We start from the raw sequence: 23,640 nt of genomic DNA on the forward strand, positions 1-23,640 counted from the left end.
TAATATGGATAACACGTTATCCAGACTCCATTTTTCCACTGTAATATGAAGTAATTCATCCCAGCTAAGATATAATTAATCCTTACTGAAGGCAAAACAATTCTATTTGGTTTAATTAATGATTTCTATGTAGCCTTAATTTGGTGATCCAAATTACGGGAAAACTCATTTTTGAGAAAACCCCAGATCCTGAGAAATCTGGATTTACTCACAGTGAAACTCTTTTGTTGGCCGGTGTATGGACCAAAAACAATGTCGTAACTGGTATCTGATCAGTGTTCATTCAGAAAATCCCATCAAATGATCCCCACGTTGGGTCATGGATGTGGTCCACAGCCAGTGGGTCCACGTAAGCCCCCTAGATTAGCCAATTGTTAGATAGAGGATGGCTAGAAAAAGATTCTATTCGTAGTTGACCGCTCCTAATATAAGTATGGTACCGGTTATCCAGAATGCTCAGGGCTTGAGGTTTGCCAGATAAGGAATCTTTCTGTAATTTGGATCACCATACTTTGTCTACTACTAAACAATCATTTAAACATTAAACCCTATAGGATTGTTTTGCCTCTATTAAAGTTGAATTATATCTTAGTTGGGATCAAGTACAGGGTTCTGCTCTTTATTATTATAGCAAAAAATGTTAATTATGAATTATAAATGCAGTCTAGGGGAGATGGCTTTTCCATAATTCAGAGCCTTTTGGATAACAGATCCTGCAACCTGTGAAGCCTTCCTGTGTATTATTATTATTATTAACATGTATTTATATAGCGCCAACATATTGCGTAGCACTGTAACATGCTGAGCTTTATAAATAAGCCTCCATAGTAAGTGGAGAGTATACATTGCAATAAGCAAAATAAACTGACCCTGGTGTGTTTTAATGCAATAAAGAATTTGGACTGGAAGATACATTGGGACAGGGAGTGGTGTGAATCATGTATAATCCCTGCAAAGTGCCAAGTCTTAGGTCTGTGTTATATAAAGAATATGAGTAAAAATATGCAAAGGTCGAGTTATTGTGCAGAAGATAACATCAGCCATTTATTTTTAAAGCCCCAATAAGCGACACATACAGTATGTTTGTTTGCCCTGAACACATGAGGAGCCCAAGGCAGTCTTGCCCTTCAATGAGCTATAAGGTTTAATTGCACTTATTAAATCGCCTTGAATGCAATCCACCTGGAAATTCCTAGTTACCTTTTCCATTGATCTCAGTCTGGGTCATTCTCTAAACAGACAGCTCTAACTCCAGTAGCAAAGTTCCAGATGTTACAGACCCCCGAGTCCTGCAAATTCTTCCCTGCCAGTGTAATGTACATGTATGTGCAGCCGATCATTTCATTAGACTGGAATTTTATATTGGGTCATTGTGGGCATCTATGTATTTGACATATTTTTGTCTGTTTTGACTCTAGCAAGCATCGGTAGTTGTTTGCTAGTACACTAATGAAGTAAGAATACTGAGAGTATAATATTAAAGGAGAAGGAAAGCTACCAAAGCAGTTTATTGCCAATAGATTAGCCACCATAGTGCAAGCCATAACACTAGATTTATTCTGCAGTATGCTTTAGGGTGGTTGCAGATGGGGAGATTAGTCACCGAGCAACAAATCTCCTTTACTGTGGGCGAATAATCTCCCCAAACTGAAATTTGAATCCAAAGCGATCCCGCCGGCGATTCATATTATTGCCGGCGGGATTGCTTCAGATTTCCGAAATCGCCACGCTGGGTGACAAATCTCCCTGTCTGCCACCACCCTTAGCATTCCCGAGTAAACAGCAATAGAAGCTCTCTGTGTTTGCTTAGGATAGCAGCTGCCATATTAGCTTGGTGTGACATCACTTCCTGCCTGAGTCTCTACCTGCTCACTCATAGCTCTGGGTTCAGATTACAGCAGGGAGGGGAGGGGGAGAAAGAAGCAAACTGAGCATGCTCAAGCCCGTGCCCTGGAGGTTTATGCTGAAAGAAGGAAGTCTGATACAGAAGCCCATGTGTACACAATAGAAGGAAAGAAATGCTGTGTTTCTTTTGACAGAGGAGCAGCATCACTTTGAGGGTTTACTGGTGGACCTTTCTGATAAGGCTTACTTAGTTTTAACCTTTCCTTCTCCTTTAAGTATAAAATACATATAAAGTGAAAAGCCTCCAAAATAATGAAATAAAGAATAAAAAGTTCTGCACAAAAAATGGAACTGCAAACCACTTATAATATTTAAATCATGTATATTGGAAAATGCCCTAAAGTTATTTGCAAATATTATTATAGTAAAAGTCAGCTCTTCAGCAATAAAGACACTACTTTCCACAATGCATTGTATGTTTCTTCAAAATTAAAATTCCATTGCATTCATTATACAAAATGTTATTAGTTTCACTATTTGGGGGGTGTTCCCCTTTTAGATAGATTAACTGCAGGATTTCGTGGGAGTAAAAAGAACATGGAAGCAAAATTATTATCTTTTTTTTTAATGTGTCATGTCAGTCACTGAGATAAGAAAGGAACAAAGGATAGGAAGAAAAAAAGGGAATAATGAATTCCAGCTCCTACTTGGCCGCTGCAAATTGGAGAAGCCCTGGAGCTGTTATAGCAGACAATGAGATTGTTCCATAAACGTCCTATCCGACAATCAGCTGAATGTTTTGATGAACTCATGTGCCACGAGAATAACCTTTGCTGAATCGTGTCCCGTCAGTGGCTGCAGTTGTATAAAAATGTAATAGAGACATCGCCCGGGTTCCATCCCCATTACTTGGTCTCACGACTTTCCAGTAGACCCAGCAGCACCGCGTCTGCCTCTAGCAAGGTGGTGTCAGTATTTGCTCCCAAAAACCTTGAAGTGAGCTCCAGGTCAACCAGTCTCAGGCGAACTCTCGCCCCCTTTTGGTATTTTCTGAAAAAACAAAGAGACATTTTTATATAAACAATGAGCTACTGATATGGAAGTGTTGCTTGAAATGGTAGGTTCTTAGTGTAGAATATTAGGTCACGATGAGATTGCACTCCATAGCAGCTGCACTCTACATAACAGAGCTGAATATACAGAACTGCAAGCTGATAATTTAATAGTAATTATTAGGGATGCACCGAATCCACTATTTTGGATTTGGCCGAACCCCGAATCCTTCTCAAAAGATTCAGTCGAATACTGAACCGAATCTGAATCCTAATTTGCATATGCAAATTAGGGATGGGAAGGGGAAAACATTTTTTACTTCCTTGTTTTGTGACGGCCGAATCACTGCTGAAAAAGGTCGAATCCTGGCCAAATCCCGAACTGAATCCTGGATTCGGTGCATCCCTAGTAATTATATTTAATTTTTTATAAAGAACTGCAAGCTGACACTTTAATAGTATTTATATATTTTTTTTCATGTCAAAGGAGGTCAGAAAGAGATGGCTTCAACATAAAGCATCCAGAGCCAGTGTGTTTTTTTAAAGAAGATGATTTTTGCTTCTCCTTTAAACTCTTGTCTTGGCTATTTCCCCAGAAGATCCACAGATAATTTAAAATGTTTTTTTCTATGTCTCTCCATTATCCTCAGACTGGCTGGCCACAAACCTCCCTTATCTCATATAGAAAAAATAGTGACAGAATGATTGAAAAATAGCAGTATTTAGTAAAAATCCCAATGTGTGCCAGTGTCTGAGTTATACAAAGATAGAACATATGACTTTGCCAAGACTAGTAGTCATCTACACAAAGCACTGTCCAGCAGCAAAATGTTACAGTATAGTGGCTACTAAATTTTATTTGCACTGACCAATTATGGGGTTAAGAAACAGCCTCATCCCCACAGTCTACCTCCCTTTCTCAATTTAATCTGGAAGAGAGAACACTGTTCATTGGAGTACCGCAAGGGTCAGTCCTTGGTTATTTGCTTTTAATTGATAATTTCAGGTAGGTATTCAAAGTACTGTCTCTATCTCTGTCTTTGCTGGTGATACTAAATTGTATGATCCATGCGGGATGCTGCAAAGTGGTTTGACTAAACTGGGCAGCAAACTGGCAAATGAGGTTCAGTATTGATAAATGCAAGGTCATGCACTATAGTAGAAATAGCATAAAAGCTAGATATACAATTTTTCGCTCCAGCGAAGGCTGGGGAAAATTTTATTTTCTCCTGAAAAAAATGTAGATTACAATATAGGCACCCGAGGGCCGCTAACGCAAATCTGCCATCTTCTTTAATTGAGATCAATTTGGGGATTTATGTGGATAAACTGTGTAACTCTAGGCAGTGTCACTTTATTTGCTTAAGTAATCATGGACTTGCATAACAAACAGCATTATCTCAAAGGATTAAAACATAATTTTGCCTCTTTATAGATCTCCATTAAGGCTTCACCTTGAGTATGGAGGGGGCAGTTTTGGGATCCAGTCCCTAAGAAGGATATTAATGAGCTGTAATGGAATCCGAGAACAGTTCCCAAAATGGTGGCCAAGATGGCGTCCAAGATGGTGGCTACCTGGTTCCTCACGGACGCAGCCGGATGATGCCTGCCTCTTCCCGCACTCTGATTGGTTGCCAGCGACGGAACGGACGTCGGCGTCAATAATGTGCGCCAGCGTCGGTCGCTGACGCCAGCGTGTCGGTCGCTGACGCCAGCGCGTCCGCGCACACGTCATGACGCCGATGCGTCCAAAATTGGCGCCAAATCTAGGCCTATATTAAGGAGCTCTGGAAATTCATCAGTGCCCAATTATAGGTTTTAGCTTGCTACTCCTGGGTGTGATCTTGTGAAACTTTGCTATTGTGTACCGACCTTTTGCCTGAATTCCTCGACCTTGAACCTCTTCTGGCTGGACTGATCTTGTTGCCTGTTTGACCATTCTCTCGTCTCATCCTAATCTGTACTGCGAACTTGGACATTGCTACCTCCTCCTCTGGTCCTCACTACTCCTGAAGCCTTCGGGCCTTACATGAGCGTGAAAGAGTTCAGAGACATGCAACTAAACTGGTTAGTGGGGTGGAAGCTTTAAATGTGAGGGAAGACTCATGTTTGGAGTTGTTTTCTCTAGGGGGGGAAAAAAGAGGATAGTGAGGGGACATGATTACTCTTTACAAGTACATTCGAGGGCATAATAGATAAATAACTAGGGATTTTTTTTTTCATTTGCTTAACTGCACTCAAACCAGCCCAGCGTTCAGAACATGGGGCATGTTTGTGCTGAAGCAGGTTGGAAAAACTAGATGGGAAATTGGAATGCCGGCTACTTCATTATTATAATTAACACATATTTATAAAGTGACAACATATTTATCTGTTTAGTGACATTTATAGGATATCCATATCTTGATCAGGATGAGTAATTTGTGGACATATACAGTAAATACATGAGACCTTGGGCTAAGCTTGTCCATTTAATCCCATGAAGAGAACGGTGCACTGTGTTTGTGCCAAATGCACAGATTCCATGAAACTGAGTGCTGTGTATGATACATTTCCCACTGAGCATCATCTAAAAACATCAACAACTCATACATTCCAAGTATCCAACTTCATAGGCACCCACTCACCCTCCCAGCCTCTGATCTCACCAAATTATATTTTTTTTTAGGCTCTCCTTTGCTTTGCTCCTGGACAACACCATGACTCCCCTCTCCAGCTTTCTGCCCCTTAAACTTTCCCACAGAAGCTCTTTTAGCATTGCCGTCTATTTCTCCTGTTTTCCCAGCATCCCAAGAGGCTGCAATCCTTGCATTCCACTTATACAGAGCATAAGGGAGGGCTTGGTACCAAAGTTAACTGTATAGTCAGCAGGATATTTTTATATGAAGGCCTAAATGGGAAGGTTAGATGTGGTTAAGTCTAAACGGTCTCAGTGGATTCCAGAATAATAAAACAATACTATGGTCTGAATTGTTCACTACTCCTTCCTCATGAACATATTGCTGTTACTTCGAGAAATTACTATATAAATGTACAATGACCATTAAAATGAGAAACGCTGTCATTAACAATAGTTCCCTTATCCACAGTTTTTAAGCAAAATTCTGCTGTTGACTTCTATTCGGCACTATTTTATGATTAAAACATGACTATCCTGCAGCCCAAGACATGAGCATGTGTGTCAATTACCCCACATCTCCCCCACCCAGAAGGTGCATTTTAACGGTGTCTGATCAAAGCCCTTTGATCCATAAGCAGGGAATCACACGCAATAGGGTGCGCATTAAAGGATTATTCAACCCCTTGCAGTTCTACAGCACTTATAAGGTTTATCTCAAAGAAAACAGGCATTTACATTTCAAAAATATATATAATGTCAACTTTTGATCTTTTTTTTTTCTTATTATTATTATTATTATTAATAGGGCTCTTCAGTGACAGGGGTTCAGGGTTTGTGCACTAAAAATGGATACTGAAAGTACATAGAGTTCAACTCTGGACCATGTTCCAGAAAGTACATAGAACACAGAAACAATAAGGGAGATAAGAAAAAAAAAAAAAAAAAGAGTTCAACAGTTGTTCAGGTATGGACATAGATTTGATTTTATCCAAATAATCCAAATTTTGAAAAATTATTTGCTTTTTTCTCTGTAATAATAAAACATTACCTTGTACTTGATCCAAAATAAGATATAATTAATCCTTATTGGAAGCAAAACCAGACTATTGGCTTTATTTAAAGTTTACATGATTTTCTAGTAAATCCCAGGTCCTGAGCATACTGGATAACAGGTCCCATACCTGTATTGCATTTTTCCATCCAGCCGATAACAAATGATAATTTATGGGGAGGATAATACATGAATTAAATGGTGCATAATAGGTCCAATACCTGTACTTTTATTTTTGATACTATTTATTTAGGAATGAAACTTAAGAATGTATTTTTATTTCAGATGTAGAATTATATACTAATATCCTGCTTATTATTTAGCAGGCATGACTCCTTTACATACTCCTGTAAAACGCCATTATAGTTTTATAGCACTGGTAGAACATGGATTGGTTGCCTGTTGCCAGAATTTCTTTGGAGACATACTTTTAACTTTTGGCTTACCCCTGCTTATTATTGACATCTTGGAACAATTTATATCCATATAATTCTGTTGACAACAGATTTTTCTTATTGTTTTGAAATGATTCTGTTCAGTGCTTACTGGGCCTGGTTAGAGCAGAGATACAACAGTCAGGGTATAAAGAAATTGTTAAGATATTGGTGCCATCAAGAACTGGGTATGGAGTGAAAGTTGTAGAGGAGAAAGATAATCCCTAAGAAAAAGGGATTGTAGAGAAGGTTTAACAGAAGATCTGGGACATCCAAGTGAGATGCCGATAAGGACCTAAGGTGAATGATCTGGAGTGAGGTTAAGAAAAAAATACCTGAATTTCCAAATCAGTTTAGAGTGAGGTGGCATCCAAAACAATTATATGGCCAACAGAAGTGTAAATCAGGCTGATCTTCCTTTCTTATGACCAACTACAAGTGGCCATACAAACTGGTTTGTTTCATATGATTTTTGGTATGTGTAATCATGAACACAAAGCAGTTAAACTCAGTCCAAGAAAAAATATTCTTTGTAAGAATAACCTTGCAATGGGATCCATTTTTCAGAAACCCCTTACCTAGAAAGCTCCAAATTATGTAAAGGCAATCGCCCATAGACCCCATTTTATCCACATAATCCTACTTTTTAAAAATGATCTCCTTTTTCTCTGTAATAATAAAACAGTAGCTTGTACTTGATCCAAATTAGAATTTAATTAATCCTTACTGGAAGCAAAAGCAGCCTATTGGGTATACTTAATATTTACATGATTTTTTAGAAGACATAAGGCATGGAGATCCAAATTATTTAAAGATCCATTATCTGAAAAACCACAGGTCCTGAGTATTCTGGATAACAGGTCCCATACCTGGTAACAAATGGTAATTTATGGGGAGGATAATACGGTGATTGATTTCTGGTTAGCTTATCAGTGGGCAAATTTGGGTAGGTAGAGCTCGGCCTATTATATAACAAGAGAATATAATAAGCACATAATCCATCTCACTTTGCTCACTGAAAAGACAAGCCAACACCTCGAAAAGAAAGGTTTAGATGTCTTTACTTATGGTGGAAAGAATTCACCCATTAGTGAGTGAGAGGGTAAAGATACTCGTTCATTAACCTATAGCCTATACCAAGCACAGTATCAAATCATACAAACTTCTTTAATGGGCTTTGAAATATTTTAAGATACAATTTTACACATTTTATCTCAAGACACATAAGGAATCAGGAGCCCAGCCTACTGAATGTTCTCAAGGATAACGGCCAACTACTTGGAACATCCATCCATCCAACTTATCTGCTTTTATAGAGTTATTTACAGTATCTTCCCTGTTTTCAGGTTTTCAGAAGAGGATTATAAAATTGTCTCGGTTTATAACCCAGTGTGGAGGATAGTTACATAGTTACATAATTAAGTTGGGTGGAGAAAAGGCCAAAGTCCATCAAGTTCAACCCCTCCAAATGAAACCCAACATCCATACACACACTAATGTAGCCAAAAGAGGGTTTAAATGAACCCCATGTTAGCAAATACAAGTTTTACTAACTAAAAGTACAATGTGATCACTGCATAAAGAATATTTTCTACTATTCTATAGGGACATCAGTACAGGCATGGGACCTATTTTCCAGAATTAGGGATGCACCGAATCCAGGATTCTGCCTTTTTCAGCAGGATTTGGATTCAGCTGAATCCTTCTGCCCGGCCGAACCGGATCCTAATTTGCATATGCAAATATTAGGATTCGGTATTCGGCCGAATCTTTCGCAAAGTATTCGGGGGTTTGGCCGAATCCAAAATAGTGGATTTGGTGCATCCATATCCAGAATGCTTAGTAAATAGCCTTTTCAGTTTCAGTAATTTGGATCTATATAAAAAACATTTAAAAAAGGATTATTGTGCCACCAATTAAAGACGTTTTAGTTGGAATCAAGAACAAGGTTTTTGTTATTACTGTGGAAAATGTTTCGTATATTTTAAAAAATGTTTTCATTACTTGCGTGAAATGGAATCTACGGGAGATGGCCGTTGCCTCACTTGGAGCTTTCTGGATGTCAGGTTTTTTTTAAAAAAAAAGGTTCCATACCTGTATTATGAGTGGGAACCAGTTCAATCAGTGCAAATAGATCCTTGCAGTCTATGCTTTCTGCACTTAGTGTACTCACGTGTCATTCCATACCTGGATAAGGCCATCCTTTTGAGGCCTCTCACTTTAGGAAAGAATATAATGAGGTCAAGTCTGTGTGTTTTGTTTTTTAATCCTGTCCTATCACTTACCTTCCGAAACAATGTAGGCCCTGGTGATTATTATTTATATGTGCCCCCCAGGGAAGCTTCCTCCTAATGAAAAGAACAAGCCACAATAACATGATCTCACAAGATCCATCTGCTGCTTCTTTAGATCAACACAAACTTCCAGGTATTTTAATCACATTTAATCTAGAGTATTAAAGGGATTGTTCGGCAGCCTCTGTTGCACCTGTGTATAAAGGGATCCTCCAAACCTTCTGACGTGCCTGTCAGGTAGCATGGGTTATGCACATTATGACTGATATCCCCCGGAGGGCAAGCGTTTGTGGTGAGGAGATCAATTGGCAAAGCCCGTGCTGAGCAGAAAAATACACACTGCTCTCACAGGCTCCCATCAGCTCGAGTTCAGAAGCAAGCGTAAATGATAGGTTGCTTTAGGCAGGGTAATCACACATAAATCCATGATTATACTCCGGCACCAGAGCAATAATCCCTACAACAACTCCGCCTGGCCTATATTTAAAGGTGGAAACTTTAAGTGGGACATGCTTTTCTCATAACCCTATAGAGTCTGACAAGCAATAAATGTTGTTCTGACACCGGGAGCAAAGAACACCCTTTATAAAGGATCAGAACACACGCAAAAGGAAATGTCACAACATACGGTCACCCATATACTACTAAAGAAATTGTACAAAGGTGAGATTGGGTACAGAAAAGAGTAAATGGAAAAATGTACAGCAACCTGGGATCTACTCTCATGAATGTTTGGGGCATGGGGTTTATAGGGACACTAAACCCAACTATAAAGCTGTACTACTACGCCCCTACTTCTCTATAAAAGTTGAGGAAAAAATGATAATTACCAATAAGATTTCAACTGACCAAAAACTTAAAGGGGAACTATTGTGAAAATTTAAATTTAATATAAGCTTCAGCATGCTGAAATACGAAACTTTCTAAATATAATCAATTGAAATTCTGTACCGTTTCTGAAATAATCAAGTTTATGTTCACTCTCTCTCTCTCAGCATCGGTTTCTCTTCATTCTGTCTTCATTCAGGAGTTGGGTGTCAGATCTTCATTCACAGTTAGATTCGATATATCTTATAGGGGGGCTCCTTTTGCCTAGAAGATGTATTAGAGCTCAATCTTAAAATCACCAGACATCATGTCTCTCTACATGCAGAATTTATGTAAAAGGAAGTTATTTTGTTAGATTTTGTACTGAAATTAGTTAATACAGTGAGCTCTAATACACCTGCTAGGAAAGGAGCCCCCCTATAAGATATATTGGATCTAAGTGTACTCCTGCATGAAGACAGAATGAAGAGAAACAGATGCTGAGAGAGGGATAGTGAAGATAAACTTGATTAATTCAGAAACGATGCAGAATATTTAATTGATGGTATCTTATTTCAGTATGATTAAGCTTATATTAGATTTTCATCGTCGCGATAGTTCCCCTTTAATTACAGATGCAAGAGAATCAACCAATGAGAGTGTTGATTCCCAGCACTATCTCATCCAGCTGGTTCTTATATTCTATACAGAGATTTTTTGGGGTCATTAAATTGCCCTGGTATCAGACATGGGGAGGAAGGACAGACTTGTTCAGTGTTGGAAAACTTCCAACTCCAAATGTAGAAACAAAAAACATGGTGCCAGCTGGGATTCTCATTGGAGGACAATTATGCATTTTAATGCAAAGCCCTAGCGAGCTGGAGAAAAGTTGACTTAAGCAATATTGCTTTACTAATATAACCATGATGTTCCATGACTACAGCTCTCAGCATGCCTTTATGTTATAGTATTTATAGAGTGCAGTAGGGATTTAGTATATCTTTAAAGGGATACGGTCATGGAAAAACATGTTTTTTTCCAAAACACGTCAGTTAATAGTGCTGCTCCAGCAGAATTCTGCACTGAAATCCATTTCTCAAAAGAGCAGATTTTTTTATATTCAATTTTGAAATCTGAGATGGGACTATACATTTTGTCAGTTTCCCAGCTGCCCCAGTCATGTGACTTGTGTCTGCACTTTTGGATGGAATTACTTTCTGGGAGGCTGTTATTTCTCCTACTTAATGTAACTCAATCAGTCTCAGTGGGACTTGGCTTTTACTATTTAGTGCTGTTCTTGGATCTTCCAGGGAGCTGTTATCTTGTGTTAGGGAGCTGCTATTACCTTCCCACTGTTCTGTTGTTAGGCTGCTGGGGGGGGAGAGGAAAGGGAGGTGGCGATATCACTCCAACTTACAGTACAGCAGTAAAGAGTGATTTAAGTTTATCAAAGCACAAGTCACATGACTGGAGGCAGATGGGAAATTGACAATATGTCTAGCCCCATGTCAGATTTCAAAATTGAATATAATTTTGAAAATTGAATATATAATTCAGTGCAGAATTCTGCTGGCGTAGCACTATTAACTGATGCGTTTTCCAAAAAACATGTTTTCCCATGACAGTATCCCTTTAAGGATAAATAATGCAAAAATACTGTATGTACTGTGTTCCCAAACTTTACACCATAAGCAAAATAAACAGGGTATAAATGTCCATTTAAGAGAAATCATAGTACAGGACATAGAAGACTAGAACACTACAGAGTTAGAGAACTCAGATAAAGGCATTATGTTCTAAAACGGCATATTGCAAGTCTCATCCATAGAGATGGGAAATTTATCATTATGGGACAATACTTTAAAGAAAGAAGGAAGCCTGGTAGAACACACAGGCATGCTGTGTATAGTGCTTTGAGGCCTAAGTAATCAGCATTAGGCAACAGAAAGGGGCAGACATGCCAATAACGTTATGAAGGGATGATATAAATATGCACTTAGTGAAAAGAAGACAATGTATTCTACTGAAAAATAAATATATGGATTTCTTTTAGGATACAGATTGTCATTGTCACCAATAACGAGAAGCAAATTAAGATGCAAAGTGGCGCCACTATTTCGGAAGCAGTCTTGTTAGCAAAATGCCAGCCACAATACTATAGGATAAGATTACAACTTCCAGTAAAAGTTTCTCCAGTAAATACACATAGATCATACATACAAGAATATTGCTTTTGTAAATGGTCATAATAATAATAATAATAACAGATCTAAATGGAGAAGGGAAGACTGGCACTATATGATGTCATTAGTATACTTGTTTGTTCACAAAATCATAAGCATGCTGTAGTAGTCCTTTATGGTATATTGGTCACACCAGAACAGTTCCAGATTGAAAATTAACATAGGCCCTGGCCTTTCACGTAGAGGCCAAAACAGCCCAATAAATAGTGAATGTCTATGGCATCTTATTGCAGCCCTCTGGCATATACCAGAATCTACAAAATGTAGATTCTGAGATTGGGAAATGACAGTGTTTAATAATACTGACAGTGTTGAGGTGCTAACCAAACCTATGACAAGCCTACACTATTGAATTAAAGGTCCACCACAAAGTCAGATGTTCCTACATATTTCTTAGAGGAATAAATATGGGGACAGAGTTTCATGGTATAGGTATGGGATCCGTTATCCAGAAACCAGTTATCCAGAAAGTTCCGAATTATGGAAAGGCCGTCTCCCATAGACTCCATTATAATAAAATAATCCAAAATTTTAAAATGATTTCCTTTTTCTCTGTAGTAAGAAAACAGTTGCTTGTACTTGATCCCATCTAAGATATAATTAATCCTTATTGGAAGTAAAACCAGCCTATTGGGTTTATTTAATGTTTATATGATTTTCTAGTAGTCATAAAAGTGTGAAGATCCAAATTACAGAAAGACCCGTTATCCGGAAAGCCCCAGGTCCCGATGATTCCGGATAATAGGTCCAATACAGACTAACAAATATCCATGAAAGGTTTTTCTATTATGAGGCGTCCCATTCAGTAAGTTGGCCTGAGAGACAGGAGACCATACCCCTGGATTGGTTGGTCTCACCTATTTTCTTGTTAGGTATTATAAAAAAAAAAGAAACAGTTCAGTGTAAAAATAAAAACTGGGTAAATAGATAGGCTGTGCAAAATTAAAAATATTTCTGATATAGTTAACCAAAAATGTAATGTATAAAGGCTGGAGTGACAATGTCTAACATAATAGCCAGAACATTACTTCCTGTTTTTCAGCTCTCTAACTCTGAGTTAGTCAGCGACTTGAAGGGGGGCCACATGGGACATAACTGTTTAGTGAGTTTGCAATTAATCCTCAGCATTCAGCTCAGATTCAAAAGCAACAGATATGACACATGTGGCCCCCACTCAAGTCAATGATTGGTTACTGCCTGGTAACCAATCAGTGGAAACCAAGAGAGCAGAAAAGCAGGAAGTTGTGTTCTGGCTATTATGTTAGACATCCAGTCTTTATACATTACATTTTTGTATAACTAGATCAGAAACATTTTCTATTTTGCACAGCCTATTTACCCTTTTTATATATTTTACACTGAACAATTCCTTTAAGAAGACGATAAAAAGGCTGAAGACAAGAATGGTTTCAGGATTAGGCAAAAAAAGATAGCAAAGCAGGTACGCAAAAAGCCATTAAAGTATAGAGAGAGAGCTTAGCAGAATGAAAGAAGAGGCAGTCCCAGTGACCCATAGTCATTAGTGCTACAAACACTATGCTATAATAGAATTGAGTAAAATTTCACTTATGTTGTATCTATGATCATTAGCAGCTTAGTCTCCAACTGAGCAATTTTACTTGCCTATAATGTGCAGCAAACACACAGATCATATAGACCTGGGCAAGGCAGGTATCTAAACGGTCACAATAAAGCTGGTTGAAATAGCCAACGTGGCCAATTAAAAGCCACAGCAAACAACAGTCATTGTATGAGTGTATATGGATCTCCTCTTCACAAAATCTCCCAAGGTGGCTCCAGACTTTCCCACAGTATCGTATTGCGGCTACACACACACACACGCAGCCAGCCAGCCTAGGTGATAATTCACTCCAACTTGAACCACTTTTGCTTTTTTCAAACAAACTTCTCCAAACAAGGTATTATCTGCATTTGAAATAGTGGCTGAAATTCTACCGCCTCTCCTGAGAGAAAGACAGGGAGGTTTATTGTATCGCACAAAGGCTTCTTGAGATGTATTGACAGTGCAAGCAATCTACGGTCCTCTTGAGGGTGGAAGGGATTGTTAGCAGAGTTTTCTCACAGAAAAATAAAACGGGGGAATGTGTCGCACAGGAACTTCAGCCTGGCGACACTCACAGGCCATCAAAACAGTCAGGCATCTCACAATAAACAGTGGCAATAGATTTGAGACGACGAGAACTCTATAGTGAAAAGTAAGACAGTGAAAAGAAGACGGCTGAAGCCCAATAAAATGTACCTTCTCGTATGGTAATTAATATCAGTGACCCCCTCGTGCAACACTACAGAAAATATCGTATGATGTAAGCACGTTGTAAATGTACAACCTAAAAACAGATGCATAAGAACACATGTAAATCATAGGAGTCCTTTTATTAGGGGATACGTTACCGTTCTGAATTTGTAACCACATCCCTTTAGCCTATAACAAATACAGTCTCAATTATGGCTTCTGGCTGGCCAAAAAAAATGACACTAAGAATTTAGCGTACCTTATATAAACTGCCATGAAGCAACATCCACACATTAAAGTGCATGTGCTTATGTGGCATTATACAGCGTTATTCCTATAGACTTTGCATGGAGACAATGGCATAGCCCTAGTACAGTGTACACATGTCTGTGGAGAGGACAATAAAGCAGGCCATACACGGGCCGATAAAAGCTGCCAACAGACCAAGTCAGCAGCTTATTGGCCCGTGTGTAGGGACTTCTGATGGGCTTTCCGGATCAATATGCCGATCAGGCAGGGTAAAAAGTCCCGTTGGATCATGCCCGCATCTATTCGTTGATACAGTCCCTCAATCCCACCACCCATACTGGCTACTAGGGCCCAAGATCGGATCAGCCCGATATCGGGGAGAGATCTGCTTGTTTGGTGAAAACACCTAACGAGCGGATCTCTAAGTGTATGGCAACCTTAACCAACATGTTCTGCACATTCAGGCAACCAAATTGGAAAATATGGTCCACATCCAGCCCACGGGCCTCTAGTTGCTCAGCCTTGACTGGTGAGTTTTTAAGGTGGTTATACGTTAGAAAATGTAGAAAACCTAACTGAATTGACCGATCATTCTCAGTGTATGTGGAACCTCCACAATATTGTTCTAATTAGCTTTAACATATTATTCAGAAATAAACGTTGCATGAGCTCATGACTTATGACTTTCCTGGAGGGCCTGATGCTTGTTCAGCAGACTATGGTAGCCACACGTCTCTCCACAATGGTCAGGCTCCACAATGGTTTACAGCTCCACCATCCACACACCCAGAATAGCACTGGAACAAGACTGTGTATGACTAATTGAAATCTACCATATATACTCGAGTATAAGCCGAGTTTTTCAGCATCCAAAATGTGCTGAAAAAGTCTACCTCGGCTTTTACTCGAGTCAGTGGGCAGTAGCTGAGATTGCAGTCACTTTTAATCATTCCTATACCAACAGTTTGCTTGGGGAGAGACTGCAATATCACACAGCGCCCTCTGTTGGTTATATGAAAGAATAACAGTGCGCCCTCTGTTGGTTATATGAAAGAATAACAGTGACTGCAATATTACACAGCGCCCTCTGTTGGTTATATGAAGGATTAACAGTGATGGCAATATCACACAGCACCCTCTGCACATGGTAGTGGGACAGTGGGACAATGCACACAATAATCCGTTTGGCAATTCTCTGTCACCATAACTCTGCAAAGAAGTCCGATTGATCGCTGGGGGGACCCTTTGGCGGAATGTGCGCTGCTGGGAGACAGGGCTGTAGTTGTGTCTAGGCTTATACTCGAGTCAATAAGTTTTCGTCGGTAAAATTAGGTACCTCGGCTTATACTCGAGTATATATGGTATTTCAATTATGGTAGAACCAGTAGTGCAAAAATGTGCCTACACTGACCCAACTGATATTTGGTTGGACGTTCCACCATGTACAAAAGCTGGGCCACTATCACTGAGGTCACTTTATGCCCATTTCATTATTTGTTGATACGATTATTAAACCAAAGCTGGCTAAGAAAACATTCATGTGGCTGCTTTAGAGAAGCCAGGGCAAAGCTAATGAAGAGATTTAATTATCTGTGAAAGGTAATCCAGATACTGCTTTCCCAGGAAAGATCATTTGCAACATGACAAGTGAGAGCACTCGGGATGTTTAACAAGACAGCTAAAAGCAGTTAAGCCGCGGTGGATATGATACATGTGCTTTCTCTCTGGGAGGTGAATCCCAAAGATCACTAGAGAGCAGGGGTGGACACAAACCCGGGAGTTAGGCTTGCGTGCACATTAGGATACATATAATATAGCTCCTACATGACAAGCCAGGGCTGATACTTTAGCACTCACGGCAATTTGCACTTTACCATTTATAACTTCTGCCTGTAGCTTGCATGCATTGGCTTCTGCTCGGCAATTTTCCCGTAAGTGTCTTGCTAAAAATAAAGCTATTTTCCCATCATTTAAGTATGAGAAACTAAAGACCTTTTTGATATGTAATCACTGGTCTCATGATAAAAAAAATGATGAAAGAAAAAAAAAAAGCGGTTATAGAGAGAGAAACTCCACCTAAATTTTTTTTTACATTAATAAAGAAAATGAATTCTCAGCAACGTTACTAGACACATTCATCACATATTTTCAATGGTTTTTATGTTATTTAGCTGGTACTGCACACAGTATCCATCTGGTTATTTATATATTCTAAAGCGTTCAGGGACACTTGAAACAATGCAGAAGAAGGCAGCTGCTTAACAGACCTGGAGGAGAACTGACCCCATTACACCATTTCAAAAGTCAGAAACAGAATCAGCAAATACTGCTTACAACTACAAATTTGTTAAACCATGTCAATGTTTTAAAGGAGACATTTTGTGTAAAAAATAAAAACGTACCAGTGCGTTATACTCATTTAGGTATAGAAGAATTGTGCTTAGAAAAGTAGTGTTTTAGGCTGATTTATTGAATATTTCTGCAAAAACCATAATAATCTCTCCCTTCTATTCCACTTCCTGCTCCCTGAATTCCCAGGCTGTGTAGGGGAGCCAGCGGCACTCTCTGTAGGACAGGAACCAATCAGCAGCTAGCAGGACCTGACAGGGAACTGAAGCCAGTCTGTGATTGTGTGACTGCAAGGCTGTCCACCTCCTACAGTGCTTCTGGCAGGGACAGTTAGGTCATGCCCACCCCTCAATTTTAGCTTGGAACCCCCAGACGCTGATGTCTAGTGTATTATGCCACCAAGTGCAAAGGATATCCATATGACGGCCCAAATCCAGTTCATTATTTTTTCTTTCATAACGGGATTCTTGCCAACGGCATGAATATTCATGATCAGCAAGTCATCTTGACCAATTGGACACATGCAGGTAGAGTCCAGCAGCAGTTGGGGTACAAGTGGAATACCAGCGATGGGACTTGACTGGATTATACTTCATGTACTCACTGTTCAGGTGGCCAGCAAGTACCCGATTTGCTGTAGTACTGTGGGCTACAGGCAGCCATTCCAGGGGCTATAGGTAAACGAAAATTGAAGTTTCCTAATGCAAAAAAACTTTTTTGATCGGTGTGACGTCACTTTCAGTTAATGTGACGTCACTTCCAACCTGTACTGCAATCACTGTGGGGAGTGGGTCAGGTGGAAATCCATGGGGTTGAGAAGGAGGGTAAGCAGGTCTGGATCAGGTTTAGGGTAACCGGGTAGGGGTTGAGTGCAGGTCTCTACATACGGGTAAGTGAGTAGCGTGAATGAGGCATAACACTATCTTCTGTAGTAGTACAATCAAAAAATATCTGGAGATCTCATCATGTAACATATTTTCCAGGTCTTTAACAAACCTTGAATAAGTCTTTGAGATCATAATCACTACTCATGGTTGCAAGGGATAAAAGCATATGGTCTTGGTATGATTACACCATCCTATTCTAGAGCAGTCATTGTCTGTGCTCAGAGCTGTGTAGAGGGTGAATACGTGAGTAGGAGCAGCATGCAGCCCTCTAACTCTGGCCACTTATCTACCCTCTGGACACCCAGGCAAGTTGGCAGTACCTTAGCTGCATCCATAGGTTGTATTCACAAGTTATACCCTCCACATCTCAGCTTGAACACAGGATCGGCGCAGCAAAATATCACCTAAAGCTTTCAAGCACAGCCCAGTGTGAAATGTTTCATTACCCCCAGCATTCTATATACCCCGTTACAACTGCGGTTTATGCAAAGTGTCACCCTATATCCCTGCTAATCACAGGTTTAATATGTACTATAGGGATATTCTCTTCCTTCTGCCACTGAAAAGATTATATATAACTAGAAATAAGATAATTCAGTCATTTGTGGAATCCTTGCACCAAAGGGCGTGCAGGTTTTTTTTTTTTCTTCCCTGGGAACTGGGAAATAACGTGATCTGCTGGATGAAACAAACAGGTGATGGGGATCAATGGGGCTTAACAGCCTGACTCATTAAAGTGGCTGTCGTTCCCCTCCCAAGCATACAATTCTAGTACTGATACTTGCCCCTCCTCTGGGGTTTCCCCACTCCTCAGCTACACGAGATTCCAAAACTATTTGATCCTTAATGGTAATCCTTAAATACCTGTAAAACATCATGCCAGCCCTTATTTATTTTTGTATTGTGAAATATCCCCAAGGGCCTATTCACACGGCAGTTACTCGCCTTTGTGTAATGTCCAGGGTATGTTGCTACATCTTGCTTTTGCATAAATGGGGGCCATATGCAGGTTTTAGGCTTATGGTCACAGGCCTATTGCATGACTAATGTATAAGGTTCCTCTATTAAATGTTGCATATTAGTAGTTTTCTATAGTTTGGGCTCAAAGGTTGAATTTTCAATCAGAAACATGCCTCTATCCCTCATGCTCCTCTTTTTATATTATACATTTTGAGAACCCTAGTAAAATGTTCTTCATTGAACATTATATATCAATATATATATATATATATATATATATATATATATATATATATATATATATATATATATATATATATATATATATATATTTATATTTTCTTTTGTGGGTTTCCTACAGGTAAGGCCGTGCCTAGTGATAAGTGAAAATAATCTCCATACTAAATTGAGCCTTGTGCATTTCCCCAGAGGTACAGCGAGTGATAGTGGTCCTTGTCCAGTTTGTCTCTGTAGGCCCCAATGAATAATCCAATTGTTGTCCCTGGGCCACCTCACCAAGCCATTTTAACTGAAGCCCTAAAAGAAGTCTTATCCACAAGCTTAACACAACAATAAACCAGCAGACAACTGGACCAAGTGCCCTGAGTGCAGCACAGAGTGGCTGCATTGAACCCTCTGGGCAGGCCGTGTGTTTAGGTCATTCTTTATTTCATTGGATAGATTTTCTATCACCCGACTTAAGGTCCCTATAGACGCAAAGATTTTTCTTTTTAGTTGATGGACAAATCGTACATTTAAACGATCGCTTCAAGATAAGCTTGGTCTAACGATAATGAAAAGATCTTTAAAAAATCTTTACATCTATGGCTAGCTTAACTTGAGAATCCTCAAGATGGTTTATCATTAACATCTATGAAAACCTTGTGCAATTCTTCAAAGCTGTATTAAGGGTGTTTTTAATGGTTGAGAAAATAATTCAACAAATGCCTTAAAGGGCACCTATCACAGCCAAAATCATATATATTATGATAATAAATATATATTAACAATCTGACCAGTACAACATAAACACGTTTAATCAAACTACATATATCGTTTTTTAAAAAAAACTGCAGGTTTTAAAAAATCCCTTACTTTGTCAAATGGGTTCTTTCACTGAGGGAGGCCATACTGAGACTATAACAGAGACTATAATATGCAAATTTCAGGAGCATGCTCAGATTGTAACACTGCTTTGAGTATTCTACCCAGAATGCCTTGTTTTAGTAAACTCCTCCACTAGAAGTATCAGGAGATTTCCCTATCTTCTCCCCTGCTGGTAAAGTCATTATGCAAATGAAGGACAAACAGTAACTTCCAGCAGGTGGCAGCACTACTGAACAGCAGCTAACACAGAGGTTTGGCTGATTTGAAAATAGCTTAGAAGTGTTGATTAGCAACAAGGAATTTCAACTGAGCAGGTGCGAGATTTCAGAGCTGCAGTTGGCTGGGAAGATATAGGTAGGAGGAGCCAGTGAAATCCAAGATGGCTGCCTCAGCTAGAACTGCAGTGGAGATAGGGAGATCTTGCAGAAGGAATAGTGAGCTGATCATTTACATTATACAAACAATTCTAACTGTTTTAAAAATCGGATTTCTTGAACTTTCACATAGTGTATTTATTTAGGAAATGATTTTAGTTATGATTGGTGCACTTTAAAACAAAGAAATATTCAACTGCATTTCTCACACGTGAAATCTGCAAATGAAAATACATGATTTATACTTGCAGTATATAATGCTTTGCAAACGTGGAAACGCTAAACCACATTGCTGCTCTGCAAATTTGGTCCACAGAGACCCCTGAACGAATAATGCTCTTTGTGTATTGGTTTAGAAACTTTAATGCAGGCCATAGATATAGCCATTTTAAATCCCATGGGCGACTGTAGTTTTAGAGACTGGTTTTTCTTTCCTCTGACCATAATAAGTAATAAAGAATGTGCTTGATATATTAATGGATTTAACCATGTTAAGATATTTAAGAAGGCAGCATTTCACTTCCAGAAGAAGTAATCCCCTTTCTTTAGCATCTTTCGGATATTGAGAAAAAAAAGGATAGCAAAACTTCAAAGTCTCTGTAAAACTCTCTAGGTGAAAAAGATGGATTAGGTCTTATAGTGAGTTTGTGAGGAAGCACATGAAAATATGGCTCTTTGCACAATAGGTGAGTTATACATCTTATTTGTCCGGCTGATACTATGATTGTTAGGAATGCAGTCTTCACAGACATATGGCACAAACTGGCTCAAATGTAGGTTGGAATAAGTATTTTTAATGAGAATCTCTTACTGGCATATGTACATAGGCATTTTGAGGTCTAAGGTGACTATGTAATCACCGGTATGAAGAAAGTTTATTGATAAGTGGACTGTTTACATTTTGAAACTCTTCATGCTGATGAAATGGTTGAATAAATATCCTGGCATTGGAAGATGGAAAACTGGAGGGAAAAAAAGTCCCTGAAAGTCCTTCATTTTTGGGATTGGAATCAGGAAACTGTTGTTCTAGCACACATTAATAGAAGCAAACGCTGCCTCAGTCAAAAAATCAGAAACCATTAATAGAAATCTCTTTCTTGATTCCTTTTTAAGGGTAAGGCCACACTAGGCAAGATTTGTTCGACTGACGGCTAATCGCCTCTTCTTTGCGGCAACCAATCTCCCCGAACGCCTTCCCTCACTCTGCGTCGGCTAAAATGAAAAAATGCTGGCGCTAATCACACGCGGAGATTTGTTTTCCCGAAGTCGCCCGAAGTTTTCTCGTGAAGCAACTTCGGAAAACAAACCGCAGAGTGTGATTAGCGCCAGCATTTTTTCATTTTAGCCGGCATGAAAAATTGGCATGAGCAGCACAAATCGGTTTGTTTTTATTTTTTTTGTTGATATTTCTTGGTGCAGCATACCATAGCCTTCCAAGGTCAGCCCTCAGATCGCTGGGCCATACCATGTGGCTCTGACCTAGTGGAAGTCACTGCTTGCATTTAATAGTTTTATCTGCAATAAATATACAAAGTCATTTGTTTGTCTTACTGCACAAAGGTAACACCCACAACCCTTATAGGTATTGTTCCTTGCATTGATTCATTCTGTGTAATGTGCCATGAATGGATAAAAAAATGCATTCTACAATAAGAACTTCCTCTAGATTTTCCTTTTTCTATTGTATTTCCAAGTGCCCACAGTAGCCAGAAGTCATAAGCAGCAAGAGAATAATGTTAGGGAAGCAAGCAAGATAAATATATCCCTCAAGAGCCACATGCCATATAATAAATGATGCAGACATTGTTTGTATGCTCAGCTAGACCAATATAAACATATGTGAGAACACAGGATAGCCTACACCAGGGATGGCGAACCTCTGCCCTCTTTGGCTGTTGGTAAGATACTGGAAGATGCGGTTCACCAATAACTGAAGGTTGCGGCTAGACTTCTGTACACTTCTTATTTGAGGTTATATATGGAGGTGCCAACCAACGGACAAAGCAGGCCACACTGTGTTCACCCAATGCATTACTGAATCCTGCTGAAGATGGGCCTCATCACCATATCTTATAATTTATATGAGAAATATGTTTTAAAACAAAAAGAAAGTTTGAGTTTGATTCACATATGAACAGGGCCATTCATAAATAAATGTATGTATGGGGTGCTTTAAAAGTTGCCCTAGATCTTAAATTGGCCATGCAACTGAATTACCTGCCAGTAGGATGTCCCTGTTCTTCTTTAAGAGGAATGGTATATGATGCTTAATATTGGAATGGATTTATTACTGTTAAGGTACACTTAATCCTATCAGAAATATGAGTCTTATGGAGGCAGCAAGGATTGCGTGTGGGAAAGGGGGAAGCTGTTCCATAGGATTACTTCATACCGATATTCGTCAATAGGTCATGTAGAGGGACCATGCTCCAGGGAGTTCAGCTGACTCCATTTAATCTACTTGTGGGAAAATGCTCCTGGCACAGCAATAGAGTCTCGAGAAGCTTGGCACACCAATATCACAGACAGGCTTAATAGCTTTATTGATACCATGAAAGCAAATGCTGCTATTTTCACTTAAATGCAGGAAAAGTCTTGTAACCACAAGTGTTACAGTCACTATATTGGGTGTATGGGTTACACTTGTGCGAATGCTTATAGAAAGTGAGCTCACACTCCATTTTTAACAAATTTACCAAAAGCTGCTAACAGTGCAGCAAAGCTGTTTCCAAAGCAATTGAAATACAGTAGGGCAAAAATACAAGAGAAATGCTTTCCCAGAATTCTCATGGGGCTACAAGTAGTGACACAAATTCTTCTGGGAATTGGTTTTGCGACCCAACAGTTGGTTTAGCATTTGCTATGTAGCTCATGTTTAGTGCTATTACCTATTGTAGGAAAAAATGTTGCTGTATAAATGGGGATCTGCAAAGGGGGTGCATTTCTGGATCACAGAAGGTTGAGAATCTGTTGCCCAAGCAATAACATTCCACGTGCCTGAAATTCATTGTAAGTAGCCGCCACCAGCTTTTCCTTCATGGACAATGCAAATCAGTGAAACAGGCTATCAATTACTTCTAGAGAACTGTTTATTTCCTCCAGAGCCTTCTCATG

The 23,640-nt window shown here is 39.2% G+C and overlaps 1 protein-coding gene across 1 annotated transcript in view; it reads right to left on the reverse strand.

The window, feature by feature from the left end:
• Positions 1-2,454: 2,454 nt before the first annotated feature.
• tpd52.S (tumor protein D52 S homeolog) overlaps positions 2,455-23,640 on the reverse strand; it is a 116,055-nt gene continuing 94,869 nt past the window's right edge. The window contains exon 7 of the mRNA XM_041567247.1: positions 2,455-2,895. Coding sequence (XP_041423181.1) covers positions 2,751-2,895 — 145 coding nt within the window. The 3' untranslated portion in view covers positions 2,455-2,750. The remainder of the gene's footprint in view (positions 2,896-23,640) is intronic.

Source organism: Xenopus laevis, chromosome 6S (assembly GCF_017654675.1).
Source record: "Xenopus laevis strain J_2021 chromosome 6S, Xenopus_laevis_v10.1, whole genome shotgun sequence".
Classification (NCBI taxonomy): domain Eukaryota; kingdom Metazoa; phylum Chordata; class Amphibia; order Anura; family Pipidae; genus Xenopus; species Xenopus laevis.